The following is a 19472-nucleotide window of genomic DNA, read 5'->3' on the forward strand; positions in this document are numbered from 1 at the left end:
GGGGACTAGTGCCTGTGTTGTGGTGTATGAATGAGCCTAGATCTTGTCTCTCTAGTGGGCAGGTCCACGTCTGGTGGTGTGTTTTGGGGTGTCTGTGGACTTATTATGATTTTAGGCAGCCTCTCTGCTAGTGGGTGGGGTTGTGTTCCTGTTTTGCTATATGGTTGGCATAGGTTGTCCAGCACTGTAGCTTGCTGGTCGTTGAGTGAAGCTGGGTGCTGGTGTTGAGATGGAGATCTCTGGGAGATTTTCGCCGTTTGATATTATGTGGGGCTGGGAGGTCTCTTCTTGACGAGTGTTCTGAAGTTGGCTCTCCCACCTCAGAGGCAGAGTCCTGACTCCTGGCTGGAGCAGCAAGAGCCTTTCATCCACTCGGCTCAGAATAAAAGGGAGAGAAAGTAGAGAGAATTAGTAGAAGTAGGAGGAAATAGGAAAGAAAGAAAGAAAGCAAGAAAGAAAGGAGGGAAGGAAGGAAGGAGGGAAGGAAGAAAGAAAGAAAGAAGAAAAGAAAGGAAGAAGGCAAGAAGGAAAGAAAGGAGGGAGGGAGGGAGGAGGGAAGGAAGGAAGGAATGAGGGGAGGAGGGAAGGAAGGAAAAAATACAGAAAGTACAGTAAAATAAAATAAAGTATAGTAAAGTTACTGAATTAAAAAAATAATTATTTAGATAAAAAAAAAAGGGACGGATAGAACCTTAGGACAAATGGTGGAAGCCAAGTTATAGAGACAAAATCTTACATAGAAGCATACACATATACCCTCACAAAAAGAGGTAAAGGGGAAAAAAATCATAAAACTTGCTCTCCAAGTCCACCTCCTCAATTTGGGATGATTCGTTGTCTAAAAGAGGGAAGGAAGGAAGGAAAGATAGAAAGAAGGTAAAGTATAATAGAGTTCTTTAAATTAAAATTAATTATTAAGAAAAAAATTAAAAAAAAAAAACAATGGTCGGATAGAACGCTGGGACAAATGGTGGAAGCAAACCTATACAGACAAGATCTCACACAGAAGCATACACATACACATTCACAAAAAGAGGAAAAGGGGAAAAAATCATAGATCTTGCTCTAGAAGTCCGCCTCCTCAATTTGGGATGATTCGCTGTCTATTCATGTATTCCACAGAGGCAGGGTACATCAAGTTGATTGTGGAGCTTTAATCCGCTGTTTCTGAGGCTGCTGGGAGAGATTTCCCTTTTTATTCTTCATTCTCACAGCTCACAGGGGCTCAGCTTTCGATTTGGCCCTGCCTCTGCATGTAGGTCGCTGGAGGGCGTCTGTTTTTTGCTCAGGCAGGACGGGGTTAAAGGAGCCACTGACTCGGGGGCTCTGGCACACTCTGGCCGGGGGGAGGGAGGGGCACGGAGTGCGGGGCAGGCCTGCGGTGGCAGAGGCCGGCGTGACGTTGCACCAGCCTGAGGCCCGCCGTGTGTTCTCCCTGAGAAATTGTCCCTGGATCCCGGGAACCTGGCAGTGGCGGGCTGCACAGGCTCCCCGGAAGAGGGGTGGGGGCAGTGACCTGTGCTCGCACACAGGCCCCTTGGTGGCGGCAGCAGCAGCCTTAGCGTCTCCCGCCCGTCTCTGGTTTCCGAGCTTTTAGCCGCGGCTCGCGCCCGTTTCTGGAGTTCCTTTAGGCAGCGCTCTTAAAACCCCTCTCCTCGCGCACCAGGAAACACAGAGGCAAGAAAAAGTCTCTTGCCTCCTCGGCAGGTGCAGACTTTTCCCCGGACTCCCTCCCGGCTAGCCGTGGTGCACTAACCCCCTGCAGGCTGTGTTCACGCCGCCAACCCCAGTCCTCTCCCTGCGCTCCGACCGAAGCCCGAGCCTCAGCTCGCAGCCCCGCCCGCCCCGGCGGGTGAGCAGACAAGCCTCTCGGGCTGGTGAGTGCCGGTCGGCACCGATCCTCTGTGCGGGAATCTCTCCGCTTTGCCCTCCGCGCCCCTGTTGCTGCGCTCTCCCCCGCGGCTCCGAAGCTCCCCGCTCCGCCTCCCGCAATCTCCGCCCGCGAAGGGGCTTCCTAGTGTGTGGAGAGCTTTCCTCCTTCACAGCTCCCTCCCACTGGTGCAGGTGCCGTCCCTATTCGTTTGTCTCTGTTTTTAATTAATTTTTTCTTTTGCCCTACCCAGATACGTGGGGAGTTTCTTGCCTTTTGGGAGGTCTGAGGTCTTCTGCCAGCATTCAGTAGGTGTTGTGTAGGAGTTGTTCCACATGTAGATGTATTTCTGGTGTATCTGTGGGGAGGAAGGTGATCTCTGCGTCTTACTCCTCCGCCATCTTCCCACTGCCCCCTGTTTTTATTTTTTAAGGAATTAAAGTGGCTTTGGCGCAAGTCATGATTTATATTACTTAAATGTCAGTTGTGAACAGCGCATGGTTTTCCTTAAATCATGCTTGGCCCAGGACCCCAGTAACCTAACTTATTGTTTTTCTGGTCAAAACAATAGCTACATCATTGAATGAAGTGTCTTTCACTGTCAAAAAGAAAAATAGAACCGTAACATGGAAACTGTTTTTGACAAGGACTAGAAATCCCAGACCTGTTAATTGGAGATTTTAAACCACTTGTTTTTCTCAAATATTTAAATTGCAGTGCATGCGGCTCAGTTTTTCAAGTAAGACTCACACCAAACTTAGTTGAAAACACATTATATTTTCTCTATTGGAATAAAAACAGGAAAAAAGTAGGTTTCAGAATTCTGATGCTGCATTTCGCCATCACAAGAATGGCTAGAGGCAATAGTGAAGATGCTAAAAAAGAAAACGTTGGTGAAGTTCTCACTTTCCATTCATGTCAGAGAGAGTAAGGAAGTTGATAACAAATACTCTTCTTTTAGTAGAGAGAATATTTTTATCAGCTTTTAACCAGAGAAAGTGATTGAGCAGCCAATTTTACTTTATTTGTATGCAATTTTGACACGTGGTAAACTAAGTCAAATTATGTTTAGAATGTTAGTTTTCTATGTGTTTCTATGAGTGCTACTTGCCTCTTTATTATGATAAATTGTAATTATTTTCCATTCATGGCTATTTCAAAGAAAATTCACCACCCACTAAGTATGCATCTTGTCTGACTCTTTATAAACAACATTTCATGAATCATTATTTTAAATTTTAGAAGTGTCTGTTAATTCTGATTATGCTGTTACTTTGTAACTCAGGAGCTATTCATAAGACGATGAACTTGAAGGCAATACTCTAATTTCCTCATAAACTTTTGGAGAAAACCATCTTTTTGCCTATCTCATCTATCATGATGCAGCCAAGGGTTCTCTAATGATGCATGTCTGGCTTAAGACAAGGAAGGACACCTCACAGGAGACCTACTTGGTTTGGGTTCCCTCCTGTTTTGCCCAGGGAGCAGAGCTGGAGGTTTGGATTTTCAGTTTCATCTAAACCAGCTCAGGAAATGCACTCCATACCTGGAGACTGTGTCTGCAAGTCCCCTTCTCTGGGCTCGTTGCTCCTGGTGGAAGAACTGTGCTAATTGTTGATATTAATGGCAACTCTTGGAGGGCAGCCACCTGAAGGGTAATTTCCATAAACACTGATCTCATCTCCATGATCTCATCTCTCTGAAGGTTTTACAATAACTCATACTTGGAACTGCCATTGTTGATGTGATTCAGGGCCTTGGAGGCACTTGGTCCTCACCTGAGGTTGGTCCATCTTCCCACAGAAGTACCTCCTCTAGTGATGGAGCGACCTGGAGCTTCGCTTCCCTTCCCTTCCCTCCCCTCCCCTCCCCTCCCCTTCCCTTCCCTTCCTCCTATATCAGATTGAGGTCACACGTAAACTCTGCTACCTGGTAGATTTACTCCTGAATTGGAAATTGAGGGAGAATGTCTTGGCCTCTTTTGCTCACTTCCTTTGTGAACATTAGAAAATTACTCTGGCTTCTCTGTGATCCTTGACCAGCTCTGACAAAGGAAGAGATTATATGTTGCGTTTTCTTCAAGGTTAACTAAAACATGTTAGAGTGAACTAAGGTTGTGTTAATAGTGCCTGTCATTGAATTTTTTCCATTCTTGTTTATTTTACTTTTTGAATATGGAAAACATTAACATGCTTCCAAAAGTCAAACTTATTCTAAAAGGTGTATGAAGAGGGGTATCTTTCCCTCTCAGATCCCTTTTCCCTACCCTCTGGGGATAACATTCTGCGTTACTTTCTTGTTTAGCTTCTCTCTCTCTCTCTTTCTTTTTCTCTCTTAGCAGAAATTAACGTATGTTTTTTTATTTTCTCTTTTTCCTACACAAAAGGTAGTACACTATATGTGCTATTTTAGACTTTGCCTTTTTCACTTAACAGTATATTCAGGAAATTGCTCTTCATCAGCTCAGAGAGAGTCCTCATTCTTTTCCACAGCTGCATAGTACTCCGTTGTACACACGTACCACAGTTTATTCAACCCGTCTCCAATTTGGTGGCATTTAGGTTGTTTCCAACGTTTTTGCAATTACAAATAATGCTGCAATCAGTAGTCTTCCGCATATATATTTTTGTGTTGTTGGAGGTATATCTTCAGATATATCCCTAGAAGTAGGATTACTGGGTCAAAAGGTATAGACATTCTACTGCACAGGAGTTGTACCATTTGGAATTCCCTCTAGCAATGGATGAGTACTGGTTTCCTTACAGTCTCCCCAACAGGATGAATGGTCAAGCTTTTGAATCTTTGCTAAAGTGGTGGGTAAGAAATGGTATCTCAATATGTAGTTTTCATTTGCATTTCACCTATTATGAAGTTGAACATTTCTTCCTGTCTTAAGGTCTGTCTTTCTCTCTTTGTTTTCTGTGAAATGTCTGTACTTGTCTTTTGTCCATTTTTTCTCTATAGGAGTTTTTATCTTTTCCTCTAAACTAAAAATATTCTTTATATAATCTATATGTGAAGATATATAGTATTAATATATAAAACATATACATAGACTTGTATAGTATTAATGTTAGGAAGATTAACCATTTATCCATCTTACATGTTGCAAATATTTTCCTTTAATTTGTCATCTGTTTTCCAACTTTGTTTATAGTGTTTTGCCATGGAAAAGTTTGAAACAATTTTTTTGTAGTTATTTTTTCTTAAAAGTTTGGTGGTTAGAAAGTCTTTTTCTACACCTATGTTACAGAGTGATATCTGTTGTTTACTGAGAGAATGTAAAAGGTATTGTGCGAAAAACTTTTCATATATTAATATTGAAAGAGCTCTATGAATTAGTAGGAAGCAGCAGCTTTGGAGACAGATTGACCTTGGCTAATGCCTGATTTCAGTACCTATGAGCTGTGTGACCTTGCACATGATATATTCTAAGTTTAGGTCTCTTCATCTCTAAAAAGCAGATAATAATAGCGTCTACATCATAGAGTTGTGGAATTACCTGAGTTAATACCTGAAAAGGGCTTTGACCAGTTCCTGACACCTAGTCACAGTTGGATAAAAGTTGGCTGGTTAGTTACTGTGCTGTAATATTTCAGTTCTAAACATGAAGGGTATAACCTAACGCTCCCTTCTTCAAATTAAGAAAATTCTCTCATCACTTAAATGCTGTTTACATCTCTTTTACTGTAGGTCTTAAAGATCACCGTGAAACAGTGTCTTGTTTTTTATGCATTTTGTCTTACTGTAGCTTAAATCAGATACTCAGATCTGGCTGGGGTTTCTTGTGGAAAGGCTCAATGAGAAAAGTTTGGGACCTGGCAAGAGCAAATTAACGAATCTTAAATGACTAATGCTCATATTTTGTTAGTCAAATATGAATAATTAATTATAGTTATTGATGCTTCTAAAATGTGGTATTCATAAAGTAAAATGTTTTTGTTACTAGAGTTTATTGGGGATGGAATTCAACATTTCACCAGTGATTATGGTTGCCAGGCACTACATGGCCATGGTGCTGGGTTCATTCTGTGTGCCTTCCCCTCCTGTAGTAGAATCCTGTAGTTTTCAGTAAGAATTCTCGGTTATCAGAGAATCACTGATAAAGCCTTGAGTTGGAAATGTTTTTGGCTTCTGCTTCTGCTTACTTTTTATTGATAAATTATGGCTAATATAATTTTTAGCGAGTTGGTTTGTTGGGCTTGTCTGGTGACTCTTTCAGTGTTTGGCCTATGATTTCTCAGTCGCTGGACTTTGAGACCTGCATGCATTGCTTTGCAAATATGAAACATCTGCCTCTATTTGCAACCATTTATTTGCAAATATGAAACATCTGCTTTTGTTAAAGCAGATCTGTGAGCCATAAGCCCTCCCCAATTTAGTTCTATACTGAGACTTCATTACCACCACCATGTTCTCTTTATTTAGTGAGAACTTAGAGTTGACATTTGGGCAGACAGGTCAGTTTGGGGGTTTACCTCAGTTGGTTATGACCAAAAAATTCTAGAGCCACTGTCTTAGATTATTTAGCAATTTTCTCCCTTCTGCTGGTGGTGGTCTAAGAGTAGAAAGTATTTTTACTTCTCGTTTTAGCTTTAAATTTTAATTATGATACTGTAGCTAGTATTTTTCTTAGGTAGCAAACAATTTTAGATGACTAAGCATTGAAACCATTGTAATTAACACTACAGAGTTAAATACTCTGCTTTTTAATTTACTTGCTTTTGAATGGATAGAATTGTTGTCTGTGTGATGGTATTCTTCTGACTTTATTACAGTTTGGGGCTATCGCGGTTCTTATTTTATGCATTCTACTTGAAAAGTCCTGATGTTCTTAATCTCCCACAGCACATGATATAGAAAATATTCAGCGTTAGTTGATTTCATGTCTTCTTTCCCATTCTCTGCCCATGTTTCCTCAATATGAAGTCATGAATAGAAACTTCCATTCATTGCAACTTGATTACGTTGATTATCTGTCTATTTTGGTGCCTTCAGGTTACCAGAGAGAACTTCTCTATCAGAGGGAAGATGGCTCTTTCAGTGCTTTTGGGAATGATGACCCTTCTGGGAGCACTTGGTAAGTGTTTTTGCTAATGGAACAAATCCATGTCACCGAATGGGCTCTCACTATGTCACGATGGCCATGAAATTGACAGATGTGTCTCTGTATCAGCTTGGAGGCTGCTTTTTCCACAGCCTGGCTTTAAAAGAGATTCTCCTTTTTAAATATGATTTTAAAACACTAGTACATCAGATGTTTTTATTTAGAAAAGATGAGTCATAAATCCCCCCCTTTTTTGGTGGGAAAAGCAGCAATAAAATATGATGATGATGTAGCTGGTAAGAAAAATTGGTTAGAAATGTGGAGTATTGTGACATAGGTCTTTTTTTTTTTAGCCGTACGCAGGTCTCTCACTGTTGTGGCCTCCCCCGTTGCGGAGCACAGGCTCCGGACGCGCAGGCTCAGTGGCCATGGCTCATGGACCCAGCCGCTCCACGGCATGTGGGATCTTCCCGGACCGGGGCACAAACCCGTGTCCCCTGCATCGGCAGGCGGACTCTTAACCACTGCGCCACCAGGGAAGCCCGACATAGGTCTTCTTTTAATCGGACACAATCAACACTAATTTTGTATTAATACAGTCAATGTAGTTTCTTTTTTCTTTTTTTTTGAAGATGTTGGGGGTAGGAGTTTATTAATTAATTAATTTATTTTTGCTGTGTTGGGTCTTCGTTTCTGTGCGAGGGCTTTCTCTAGTTGTGGCAAGCGGGGGCCACTCTTCATCGCGGTGCGTGGGCCTCTCTTGTTGCGGAGCACAAACTCCAGACGTGCAGGCTCAGTAGTTGTGGCTCATGGGCCTAGTTGCTCCACGGCATGTGGGATCCTCCCAGACCAGGGCTCGAACCCGTGTCCCCTGCATTAGCAGGCAGATTCTGAACCACTGTGCCACCAGGGAAGCCCCAATGTAGTTTCTTTAAGGTTATTTTTTGTGAAAAAACAGTGATGAGGTTAAGTAATGAACCTCCAGAGTTTCCTCCAGAATGAAATCTCCACATGGCTGATTTTGGATGATTACTCTCTCCTTGTACTATCTTCACATTCATTTTTCACTCAGAAAAAGATTGGCTAATTGTGTCAGTAGGATTAGATAAGGTGTGCCGTGGTAACAACCCTCTATCTACATCTCAGTGGTTTATTAACAAAGGTTGTGCTCATGCTGCGTTTCCACTGTGGCTCAGCAGGGGGCTCTGCGGTCTTTGTTTCAGCCACCAACTCACCCTGAGCCTCTAGGCTTGCTGCAGCCTGGGGACAGAAGGCTGGAGTATCCAGCAGTGGCAGTTAGAAGCTTCAGCCCGGTATAAGATTTCTTATCACTTTACCATGACCGGAGCTGGCCCCATGGCCATGCCTAACTTCAAGTGGGCAAGGAAGTGAATTCTTCTGCATACCCAAAGTGAAAGAGAACTGCATCATATTGAATATTAGTAATGTTTGCCACACTAAATCTTTTATAGGATGAAACAGATCTGCTTCACATTTTCTTTTGGCACAAGTCAGGATGTAGATCCATAAATAGAAAGGTTTCAGTGTTTTATTGCTTGATGTTCTTTTCACCTCAGTATTTAGTGTTCTGTAGCAGACATTGACATGCTTTTTCTTTAAAGGGTCAGAAAGTAAATATGTTAGGCATTGCAGGCCCCATAGAGCCTCTGTTGCATATTTTTCCTTTTTCCCTCCACCCTCTCTTTCTTTCTTTCTTTTTTTTTTTTTAAATAAGTGTATTTATTTATTTTTGGCTGCATTGGGTCTTCGTTGCTGCACGCGGGCTTTCTCTAGTTGTGGCGAGCTGGGGCTACTCTTCGTTGCGGTGCGCGCGCTTCTCATTGTGGTGGCTTCTCTTGTTGCATAGTGCAGGCTCTAGGCGTGCGGGCTTCAGTAGTTGTGGCACACGGGCTCAGTAGTTGTGGCTCATGGGCTCTAGAGCGGAGGCTTAGTAGCTGTGGCTCAGGGGCTTAGCTGCTCCACGGCATGTGGGATCTTCCTGGGCCAGGGATCGAACCCATGTCCCTTGCATTGGCAAGCAGATTCTTAACCACTGCACTACCAGGGAAGTCCCCACACTCACTATTTTTCTCCATTTAAAAACTGTTCTTAGGTGGAGGTTGGGGGCTGTGCAGTGGGGAGAGGCACATATAAACAGACTGTGGGCTGTGTTTGGCGCAGACAGATTTGGCCTACAGGCTGTAATTTGCTGATTCCTGTCCTATAGGAGAGAAAATATCCATGTCTTCTACTCAAAAGCACGACAGTTTGATTGTGAACTAAACATACTTCATCCACTGCTTTAGGGTTGAGCTAAGTGTGTGATGAGATATTCCTTGGTAAATACCCGGAACAGTCCAAAGATGAATAACCTTGGACAGTTTATTTAACTCTGAGTTTCGAATTCTCAACCTTTAAAATCAAGAGGCGGGATTAGATGATTTCCAAGTTCTTATCAACTCTGCTCTTTTGTGAGTTGACCTGGAATTTCCCAGCCACACCCAAGGGGAAGCAGTGCCCACTGGCCCAGCTGAGTTGTTCACTTTGTTGTCTCTTTGTCGTCTTTCTTCCTTATGTTCTATCTTCAGTGATTGGCCCTTTGGTGAATCTTCTGATGGGGGAAAAGGGTTGTTATTGTTGGTGTTTTATTGCTCAGTGTAATTTGGAGGACTGTATAAAGTGTGTTTTATGTAATTTTCCCCCCCTTTTCACCAAGGTTGTCAGCTTTTGTTTTAAGATGTTTCCTCGAAGCTGATCCTTACATAGATATTGACCAGAATGTGTTACACAGAGCATATACTTGGCTCAAAGGACATCAAAAATCCAATGGTGAATTTTGGGAGCCAGGAAGAGTGATCCACAGCGAGCTTCAAGGTGGCAATAAAAGTCCAGTAACCCTTACGGCTTATATTGTGACTTCTCTCCTGGGATATAAAAAGTATCAGGTATTTAATCTTTAATAAATAATGGATGGAAAATCACAAGGAAGGTAGGTCTTGATGGGTCAAATACATGTCTGGAAACTTAAAGGATGTTGCAATATTCCATCACATTTGAAGTCTCGAATTTGAGTACTCTTTTGCTTTGCATTTGTGGCCACATCCCCAAAGCTGAGAATATATACTTTCCCCTCAATTTAGAGCTTCAACACCTGAGGTCATATAAGAGAGGTATCTTTCCCAGGCTATATATATATATATATATTTTTTTTTTTTTTTTTGGTACGTGGGCCTCTCACTGCTGTGGCCTCTCCCGCTGCAGAGCACAGGCTCCGGACGCGCAGGTCCAGCGGCCATGGCCCACAGACCCAGCCGCTCCTCGGCATGTGGGATCCTCCCGGACCGGGGCACGAACACGCGTCCCCTGCATTGGCAGGCGGACTCTCAACCACTGCGCCACCAGGGAAGCCCCAGGCTATATTTTATGCCCTCATCTTAGTTCGTGATAGTCAATGGGAAAAACACTAGCAAAAGCTGCACTTCTTATTTTTTATTCCCTCTACGGAATGGCACCTATTTGCTTGTAGAACCTGAAAAGCAATGTTATTTTTAAAATACATGGCAGATCATTAAATGTCAGTGATCAGGGGTGATTCCCATTGCCTAGCACAAAGTCGGGTGCTTAATAGACACTGAAATGGTTTTTGAATGAATGTTTGAAAATACTTTTTATTTAAATATGTTGGTGACAGGTTATTCTGAATAGTAAAATATATATTTTTTCTTTCCAGCCTAATAGTGATGTGCAGGAGTCTATCAACTTTTTGGAGTCTGAATTCGATAGAGGAATTTCAGACAATTACACCCTGGCTCTTGTAACTTATGCGCTGTCATCTGTGAGAAGCCCTAAAGCCAAGGACGCTTTGAATATGCTGACTTGGAGAGCAGAACAAGAAGGTAATGTGTGCAACCCGTTCTGCGTTATGAAATGTGTAAATGATGTGAGAAAGTTTTGTACACCAGGTGTGAAGTTGATTACATTTATATCTTCTGAATGGGATGAAAATGAGATGCAAGTAAGATCAGGAAGGGTTGACATGGCCATTCTGCTGCTACTCTCCCCAAGAGTTTTCTAGAGAACTGGGGGCCTTGGGTTTTTCCTTCTTTTAGATATGTTCTGCCATGTGTCAGTTACCCTTTGAATCGTCTGATGCCATTTCTGGTTTGGTGGCCTTGAGTGATCATGAAGGCCTTGGTTTTTGGAGAGACTTGGGCTCAGATTCTGGTTCCGTTACTTACCTTTAGGAGCCTCAGTTCCCCTGTCTGTAAAATGGGAGTAACACCTGCTTTAGGGTTGCTGTGAGGATTAAATGAGATCATGTGCAGGGCTTACCACATCGCAGGTGTTCGAAAATGTGAATTAAAATGCTAACAGAAATGCAAATGTCAAAAAATGCTGTTAGTGGGCTATTTTTTTTTTAACAGTTTTGGAATGGGCACTGTGATTTTTTAATCATACGGCTGCTTATGGGCTACAACAGGACAAAAATTACAGGTGTTATTACTTTCCAAATGGCCTCTGTGTGGCAGAAGGGCTGGGTGGAGAGAAAGAGTTTTAGGTCATGTCAGTTTATTTAAAGCTCTGTTAACTCAAGAAGGGGTGGTTATGGAAAGTGCTTAGAGACTTCTGAGACTGTAAAAAACAGTGTGTTATTATTAGCAGTAAGTTAGATTACATCCTTATTACCTGTTGCGGTGCTGGGGGACTAGAAGATTCCTGCATCGAGGCTGAGGTAGTCCTTGACATTTCTGCTTCTCTGCTTGGCTAAGTGGTAGTTATTTCACATTCCACCGAAGTGCAGTCATCATCTAAATAGTAATATTTGAGAGAATGGGGAGGGGGTACCACGTAACATGTTCGTCTGGGGGCTAGCGGGAATATCTCTAGGAAGGTTGTTAGGCTGGCCGGGGTCCCTCATTTTTCCCTGGAGTCTTGGATTTTGAACTTATAACACCAACTTTCAGATAATGAAAAAAGGAGTCTTTCCCGTTAGGGCTGGTTAATGGCAGATTCCCAGAACAGGGTTCTTTCCAATGTGTCCTAATATATTTTGGGATGGTCTGGAATAGAGTATGGTTTTTTAAAAAAATAATTTATAGCTTTTTGGTCTTGAGCCAAACATATGGAATTTCTCTTGGGAAAATATTTTTATCAAAATGTCCTCAAATATAAGTAAAAGGACAAGGATGAAATTTTATAAGTTTTAATAGTTTAAGAAGTGACATGTAAGTACATGTTTGTGTGTGTGTGTGTGTGTGAATATATGTATATTTGCTTGGCATCATTATACACATGTATAGAAATATATATACTTTTATGCTAGTCAAGGAGAACTTGGACCAGTGTAGGAATGTTTAATGGTATCAAGTGTAATATTTCTTTATTTGGCCGGACCATTGCTACTTTTCTCCCGCAGGAGGCATGCAATTCTGGGTGTCGCCAGTGTCCAGACTTTCTGAATCCTGGCAACCAAGCTCCCTGGATATTGAAGTTGCGGCCTATGCACTGCTCTCACACTTCTTGCAGCATCAGATTTCTGAGGGAATCCCGATTATGAGGTGGCTAAGCAGCCAGAGAAATAGCTTGGGAGGTTTTGCATCTACCCAGGTGAGTGATGATCACTTTAAATTTCTTTATAAAAATAATTATATATATATATGTGTGTGTGTGTGTGTGTGTAAAACTATTTATAAAATTAAATCTATCTATCTATATATGTGGTTGCTTTATTTCATGACTTCATAAAATTACATGGCAGTTAAAAAGTTTAGTAACTTAAATCAAAGGTTTAAGTTACTAATTTTAATTTTTTATCATCTTTGATATAAACCTCGTATCTGATACCCATATGGGATAAATTAGTTCCCTGTCTCACTAGCCATTTGTCGTCTCTGGTACCCGGTACAATAGGAGCTCAGTTCTAGTCAGCGGATGTTTTCTGAGTCTTCCCTGGACCCCAGGTCAAGCAGATTTAAAGGTGAATCGAGGAGAGTTCCACACCCAAGGAAGGTGGATGAGTGTGCAGTGGTATCCTAAACGTGACTGAAATTTACTCTTTGGTGGCCTTAATATAGCCTTATGTGCACACATCTTTTTCTTTTCCCAACAGGACACCATTGTGGCCTTGAAGGCCCTGTCTGAGTTTGCAGCCCTAACGAACACAGAAGAGACAAATATCCAAGTGACCATGGTGGGGTCCGGTTCACTGAGTCCTGTGAAGTTTGTGATTAGCACACAGAACCGCTTTCTCCTCCAGACAGCTGAGGTGTGGACAAGGGTGTGCCTCTCCGAATGTCTGTGTAGATGATTCCTTCTGCTGGAGTACTGCTTTATTTCCTTTCTGTTGACTTCAACAAAGACTTGTTCCCAGAGCTCTGTGCTGGCAGGAAGGAGTACCCTCCTTTGGTTGAATTTGCTGAGCTGGGGAAGGGAGGAGGGGTTGAGAACTTTGGACAGATTTGGAAAAGGAGAAAACATGGGCCCTGTCTTATTGGGAGAGGAATGAATACCCGTTGAGCTCCTATTCTTTGCAGGCCCTGTGCCAGATTTCTTTACATGTGCTATTTATTGCATTTACTTCTCAGACCAAGTACCTTTATCCCCACTGTACATATTATAAAACTGAGGCTAAGAGAGTTTAGCTGACTCTCCCAAGATCATGGTGCTAGTAACAGTAGAGCTAGGATTTGAACCCATGATTTCGAAGACCATGTTCCTTTAGGCTGCACCACATGTCCTCTTAGGTGAATTGATAGAACCAGTAGTAGAACTCTTTCTTTAAAATGGAATAAAGGGCTATGCTAGACCCTAACTTTTTTCCCTTGGTTAACCTTGTAGGAAGTTGAGGGTAATGGGTAAAAGCGGTAACTTTAAGGCTAGAACCTGAGAGAGAGGGGTGATGGCAAAGGCAAAAGAAGGAGTGTTGGTCCCAGTCAGTGATGGTGTGCCACTGTGTTCTCAGGAAGGCCAGCGACTTGGATGCTGAGGGAGGCTTGAGGAGGGAGGAATGACTTTCATTTCTTTTGTTTCATGCTTCAGCATGAAGGGCAGACCTGTCCACAGCACTAACGTGCACTTCCTCAGCCTTCACCTCCCCTTACCTGGTTGACCCATAACTTTTGACATGTGAGGTGTGTAAAGTTCTTAGAACTTTACAGCGCACACAGCTTACACTCCCAGTGAGGGATAACAGTGGTCTCTTGTGCTGGTTGGAAGGACCTAGATATGGACAATTAGCCTTATTCACCTTTTTCCACCTTTACTCAGCTTGCTGTGGTACAGCCAACTGCAGTTAATATTTCTGCAAGCGGTTTTGGATTTGCTATTTGTCAGGTATGTAATAATGTTTATTTTTGTTTTGTTAAATAGGACTTGCTATACTAATTCTTTGGTTTGGGGCACTGCTAAATCTTTAACTTAGATGATATAAAATTCTTAATGATTTATTTCTATGACTTAGGCAAGATAAATCACTAACAAAAAGTGTTGGAGATGTTACAAGCGAGTGAGTAGACAGCAACTATATAGTTTGATAATCTATAGTTTGATAATATTTCTTGAGTATTATATGCTTTTTGAAGGATTAAAATCCTCCAATATGATTCATGTGAATTGTTGGGAACTCCCACCTTCTTTTGTAAAAATACAGCTTAGAACTTGTAATGCTGGGTAGAGTTTCTACTGTGACTTGATAACCATATAGCATTTTACTTACCATTTCTTAATATTCATTTAACAATATAAAGGTCAACATGGTATTATAAGTAATTGACTTGAAGATAGGAAATGTGTCCCTTTGCTGTAAGATTTTATATTATAGTAAATAAAACAATTAGAGCATGATATGTTCAGTGCTCTGCTCTAGGAAGAAAATCTAAAGAAATCTACCCTTGATGGTGTAATTGGGATACAGTAAAATGGAAGTAGTATGTAAAATACTGAATGGAAGTTATTATGCTTAATAATACATGAAAATCATGGGGACCTAAAACCATGTTACTGGGGTGCAAAATAACATGTGATAGTACTAAAAAAGATTATGTGCTTGGTTAGAAAAAACAAACCAAACAAACCCTGAAAGATTTACTGAGAAAGTTAAAAAAAAAAGGCTATTATAGAGAAAAAGTACTTTTTCAAAAACCAGTACAACTATTCTAGTTGAGAGAACAGATGTACTTTCTAAGGCACAATGTGAAGGGTACATGGTCAGGTATAATTTGGAAACTTAGAAATAATGTGAAGATTATTTTGTACGATACTCAAAACACAGTAAATGTTTTTTAAAATCAAGGAAAAATCACAGTTAAAAAGAACAGTATTCAATGAAAAGGATAGAAAGAGAAAAGAGTGAATAATTTGTATTGGTCTTTTTTTTTTTTAAGTCTTTGTTGAATTTGTTACAATATTGCTTCTGTTTTATGTTTTGGTTTTTTGACCATGAGGCCTGTGGGATCCTAACTCCCCAACCAGGGATCGAACCCGTACCCCCTGTGTTGGAAGGCGAAGCCTTAACTACTGGACTGCCAGGGAAGTCCCTTTGTATTGGTCTTTACTAACAAAGACCATGTGAAAATTCTCACTCTCAAGCTGTCTTTTCATGTGAAGAGTAAATCCAAAAGTAAATACATAAGATATTTTAGATACGATTGAAAAATTTTATGTACTTAAACCACCAAATTGGTTGGAACTCATTCTTGATAAACCAAATGTAGATAAATTACTGAAGTCGGATGATTTTTATTTGAGATTTGAAGGACACAGCAGTAAATATGGTACCTAGTGGTCAGAATGTTCACCAGTCCTATGTCGCATTAACGTGCAGAAAATGAAACGTAGGGACCAATAGGTACTTCTTGTAATGGAGGAAAAAGATTGCATAAGAGCTGGTCACCCAGAAATAGGTATTGACATTTCCTTTAGTTGATAATTTTGTAAGTGCTCTGGAAAAAGGAGGGCAAGGAAAACTCTCAGGTTTGCAGTAAATGATAAAAAGCAAAGCTGTTAGAAATAAACTGCAAGATTTCTTGACATTCTCTGAGTGAGCAGTTGAGCTCTATTGTGGACCAAATAGAAATGCTAACACTTAGTTATAGATTTGACCCAGGGGACAAATCTAGTAGTCGTGTTTGTTCTGTGATGAGATTGGTCTCTAAAGGAAAATGCGTGCCACGGGAAAGGGGGTAATGAAAATCACGGAGACTATCTGTCCAATTGATGGAACCATTCTTCAACTGCTCCAAGAACACTCTACACTTTTAATTGTAGTTTAAGAAAAAGTTGGAGAATGTCCAGACTGAGATATTCCAGAATGATCAAGGGGAGGAAGGATTATATGATGTAGGTATGGCAGAATGAAAAGTTGGAACCCTTAGGTTTGAAAGATGATTTGAAAGATGAAGGCTTAGAGAGAGGATTTGTTTTTTAAGTATGTAAATCCACAGTGGATACTACACGTTTAGGTTGGAGGGGCACGTGTGTGTGTGTGTGTGTGTGTGTGTGTGTGTGTGTGTGTGTGTGAGAGATTTAAGTATTAGCAAAAGAAAATACAATATTACATAGTCATAGTAAGGTTTATGAACCTTAGTATCAAAAAAAGCGGAAGGGGTGAAGAATTTAAATAGATCCAGATTCAACTTCACATGAGGCAGGCCTAGGAAATTTAGAGGACATTCCCAAGCTTCTGATCTTAGGGTCCCTTTGAGGAAAACACTGGTCCTCACACCTCCTCAGGGTCCCCACAGCGCCATTCACATTGGTGGTGGGCACAGAGTATATGCTGAAAAAGACCCAGTTGACTTGAAATCCATCATTTATGTCATCCTCTTTGAAAAACATTGTGTGATCGAAAAAGAAGCCTTAGCAGTTGAATAGGTTTTTGTTCCCCCAAGGCTCTTGGGTGAAAACATTTTGATTTATCTTACTGATAGTTCCAGTTTGTGAAAAATAACTCCACTTGGTCAGCAGAGCTTAGAAATTAGTGGATGCTTTCAGGAAACTTGGCAATAGTTTAACTTTTTCCCTCAAGGGAATGTTTTACATTATTTGAAAAAAAAAATGCACATGAATATTGTCCACGATGGTCTCTGATACTTGGAATATTACCTAAGAATTTTCTCAATTTTAAACATCATCGTTTATAAACTTTTATAATTATAGTTGTTAATGATACTTCGTTAGCTAGTAAAACTAATTTTTTTTTAGGTTGAAGATTACCAATCTAGTTGGATTTATCCCAAAGAGAATCATTACCTAATATTTAGGATACATAATGAAGGCAACTTATTGCTAGTAACTTATTATTTATGCTTATTTGTTATTTATTACAGCTTAATGTTATTTATAATGTGAAAGATTCCAGATCTTCCATAATCCAAAGATCTATCCAAGATCAAGAAGCCTTTGATTTAGACATTGCTGTAAAAGATGATAAAGATGATATCAATCACTTGAATTTGAATGTGTGCACAAGGTTGGTATCTGAGTCCCTCCTTTTTCTCCTTCTCCTTAAAAAAATAGATTTGAAGATTTAATTAAATATATATGGTTGTTTATATATTTAACTATATTCAATATAACTCTGTATAGTTATTGAACTATATCAATGTAAGGAGTTACATTTAACAAAGATTTCAGTTGTGCATTACACTTCAGATTACAGACTAGAAATACTGCTAATTGTATTTAAGCATTTCTCAACATGCCCAAATTACTTACAAGTTTTCCTTGTATTTATAACAAGTTTGAATATAAAGGTTTAATAAAACTCAGGTTTAATTTATAAAAACTTTAATGAATCATGTTTAGTACTGCAAAATTAAGTATTTCTTTTTGTTGGTCATTTTTCTGTTAAGTAATTATTCCAGGTTCATATTTAACGTTTATTAGTTTTGTGCACTTAAAACTTCGTAAGAGTGTGCAAGTTCAATGAAGAGCATAGTTTTTTTTTAGACACAGTGAAAATATTCCAGTTTAGAAGATCCTTGCATTGGATAATTAGGCACTTAACAGCTTCTGGGAGTACTTAATAAGGTGACTATTAAATTTGCTCTGTGTCCAGAGCATCTGAGGATCTTGTTAAGTCCTAAGAAAAAGGTATCCGTTTCAAGACTACTGATTTCATAGGTTCAGGGTCTGTGAAGCCGCCTTCAGCTTTCTTGCTTATTCTAATGCACACATAAGTTTGAGAGCAAGTCCTTCAGAAAGTTCTTGAATCAAGAGACTAAAATTTCTTCCTTGTCAGTCTCCCCTCTTAGCTCTGCATGATTTGGTGTTCAGCGGGGTGTTACTGCAAGATGCACTGATATTGGGGAGCTGCTGCCTCTGCCCTTTTTAAATATCCTGTAGCGTCTGGTTGACCTTGGGCTGTTGTTGGGCTGGAGGTCACTGATGTGGCCCTGAGCTGCCAGATCCTCTCAAGGTCATCTGTAGGTGTTTCTCCAGATGGTCAACCTTCTTAGCCATTGCCTGAACCCAGTCTCCTCCATTGCTGCTACCATCCCTACTATCTTGGGCCTTTTTGTTCCTTTTGTTTTTCTGAAAGTATTTTTTTAAATATTATTTATTTATTTATTTTGGCCACGCCAGGTCTTAGTTGCGGCATGCGGGGTCTTCTTTGAGGCATGTGGGCTCTTAGGTGCAGCATGCGGGCTTCTTGGTTGCAGCATGTGAACTTCTTAGTTGTGGCATGCAGACTCTTAGTCGTGGCATGCATGTGGGATCTAGTTCCCTGACCAGGATTGAACCTGGGCCCCCTGCATTGGGAGTGTGGAGTCTTACCCGCTGGACCACCAGAGAAGTCCCAGGGCCTTCCTGTTCCTGATTTTGGTATAAATTGTCAATGTGTTTGCCCCTTTCCTCACCTGTTTGGGCATTTTGAACCAGCAGCTTGGGGATATCAGAATCTCTGCAGTAGCTTCCTTTTCAGCTGAGAAGAAAGTAGGACTCCCATTATACTGTACTAAGATTGCAACTGGGCTCTGTTCCAGAATAACAACATCAAGTTATTATTATTTAAACAACAACCACCTACTTTTATCACAAACTTACATGCCAGGCATTGTATCATTGACTTGCACACGTCTCATTTAATCCTTAGAATTACTCTATAAAGTAAGTGCTATTATTATCCCTGCTTTTCTCATTTACTCCTTCAGTCATTCATTCACTCAGTAAATATTGGTTTAGTCTCCATTATGTGCCAGGCACAGTGTCAGGATTTGGAATATAATGGTTAGCCAAAAAGACACAATCTTGTCTTCACAGAACTTACTATTTGGAAGAGGAGACAGAAATTAATAAAAATAGATCCTGAAAACAATGTTACCGAACTGAGGTCTGGCTGCTTGCGGCTCGAAATTCAATAATTGAGAGGCAGTTGTTGGTAGAAAGGAAAGATGCTTTAATCAGAAAAGCCGGCAAACTGGGGAGAAGGTGGACTCATGTCCTGAGATCAACTCTGAAGATTCAGTCCAGCTGTGACAGTTTGTGTGTGTGTGTGTGTGTGTGTGTGTGTGTGTGTGTGTGTGTGTGTGTGTGTTACGTGGGCCTCTCACTGTT

The 19472-nt window shown here is 40.7% G+C and overlaps 1 protein-coding gene across 1 annotated transcript in view; it reads left to right on the plus strand.

Moving 5' to 3' along the window:
- The window catches only part of CD109 (CD109 molecule), a 120510-nt gene that overhangs the window by 94274 nt on the left and 6764 nt on the right, over positions 1-19472 (plus strand). The window contains exons 24-30 of the mRNA XM_007458403.1: positions 6869-6950; positions 9634-9862; positions 10648-10813; positions 12334-12524; positions 13027-13182; positions 14184-14249; positions 17243-17385. Of these exons, the coding sequence (XP_007458465.1) occupies positions 6869-6950; positions 9634-9862; positions 10648-10813; positions 12334-12524; positions 13027-13182; positions 14184-14249; positions 17243-17385 (1033 nt within the window). The remainder of the gene's footprint in view (positions 1-6868; positions 6951-9633; positions 9863-10647; positions 10814-12333; positions 12525-13026; positions 13183-14183; positions 14250-17242; positions 17386-19472) is intronic.

The sequence above is a fragment of the Lipotes vexillifer genome, unplaced genomic scaffold (genome assembly GCF_000442215.2).
Source record: "Lipotes vexillifer unplaced genomic scaffold, Lipotes_vexillifer_v1.1 scaffold2, whole genome shotgun sequence".
Classification (NCBI taxonomy): domain Eukaryota; kingdom Metazoa; phylum Chordata; class Mammalia; order Artiodactyla; family Lipotidae; genus Lipotes; species Lipotes vexillifer.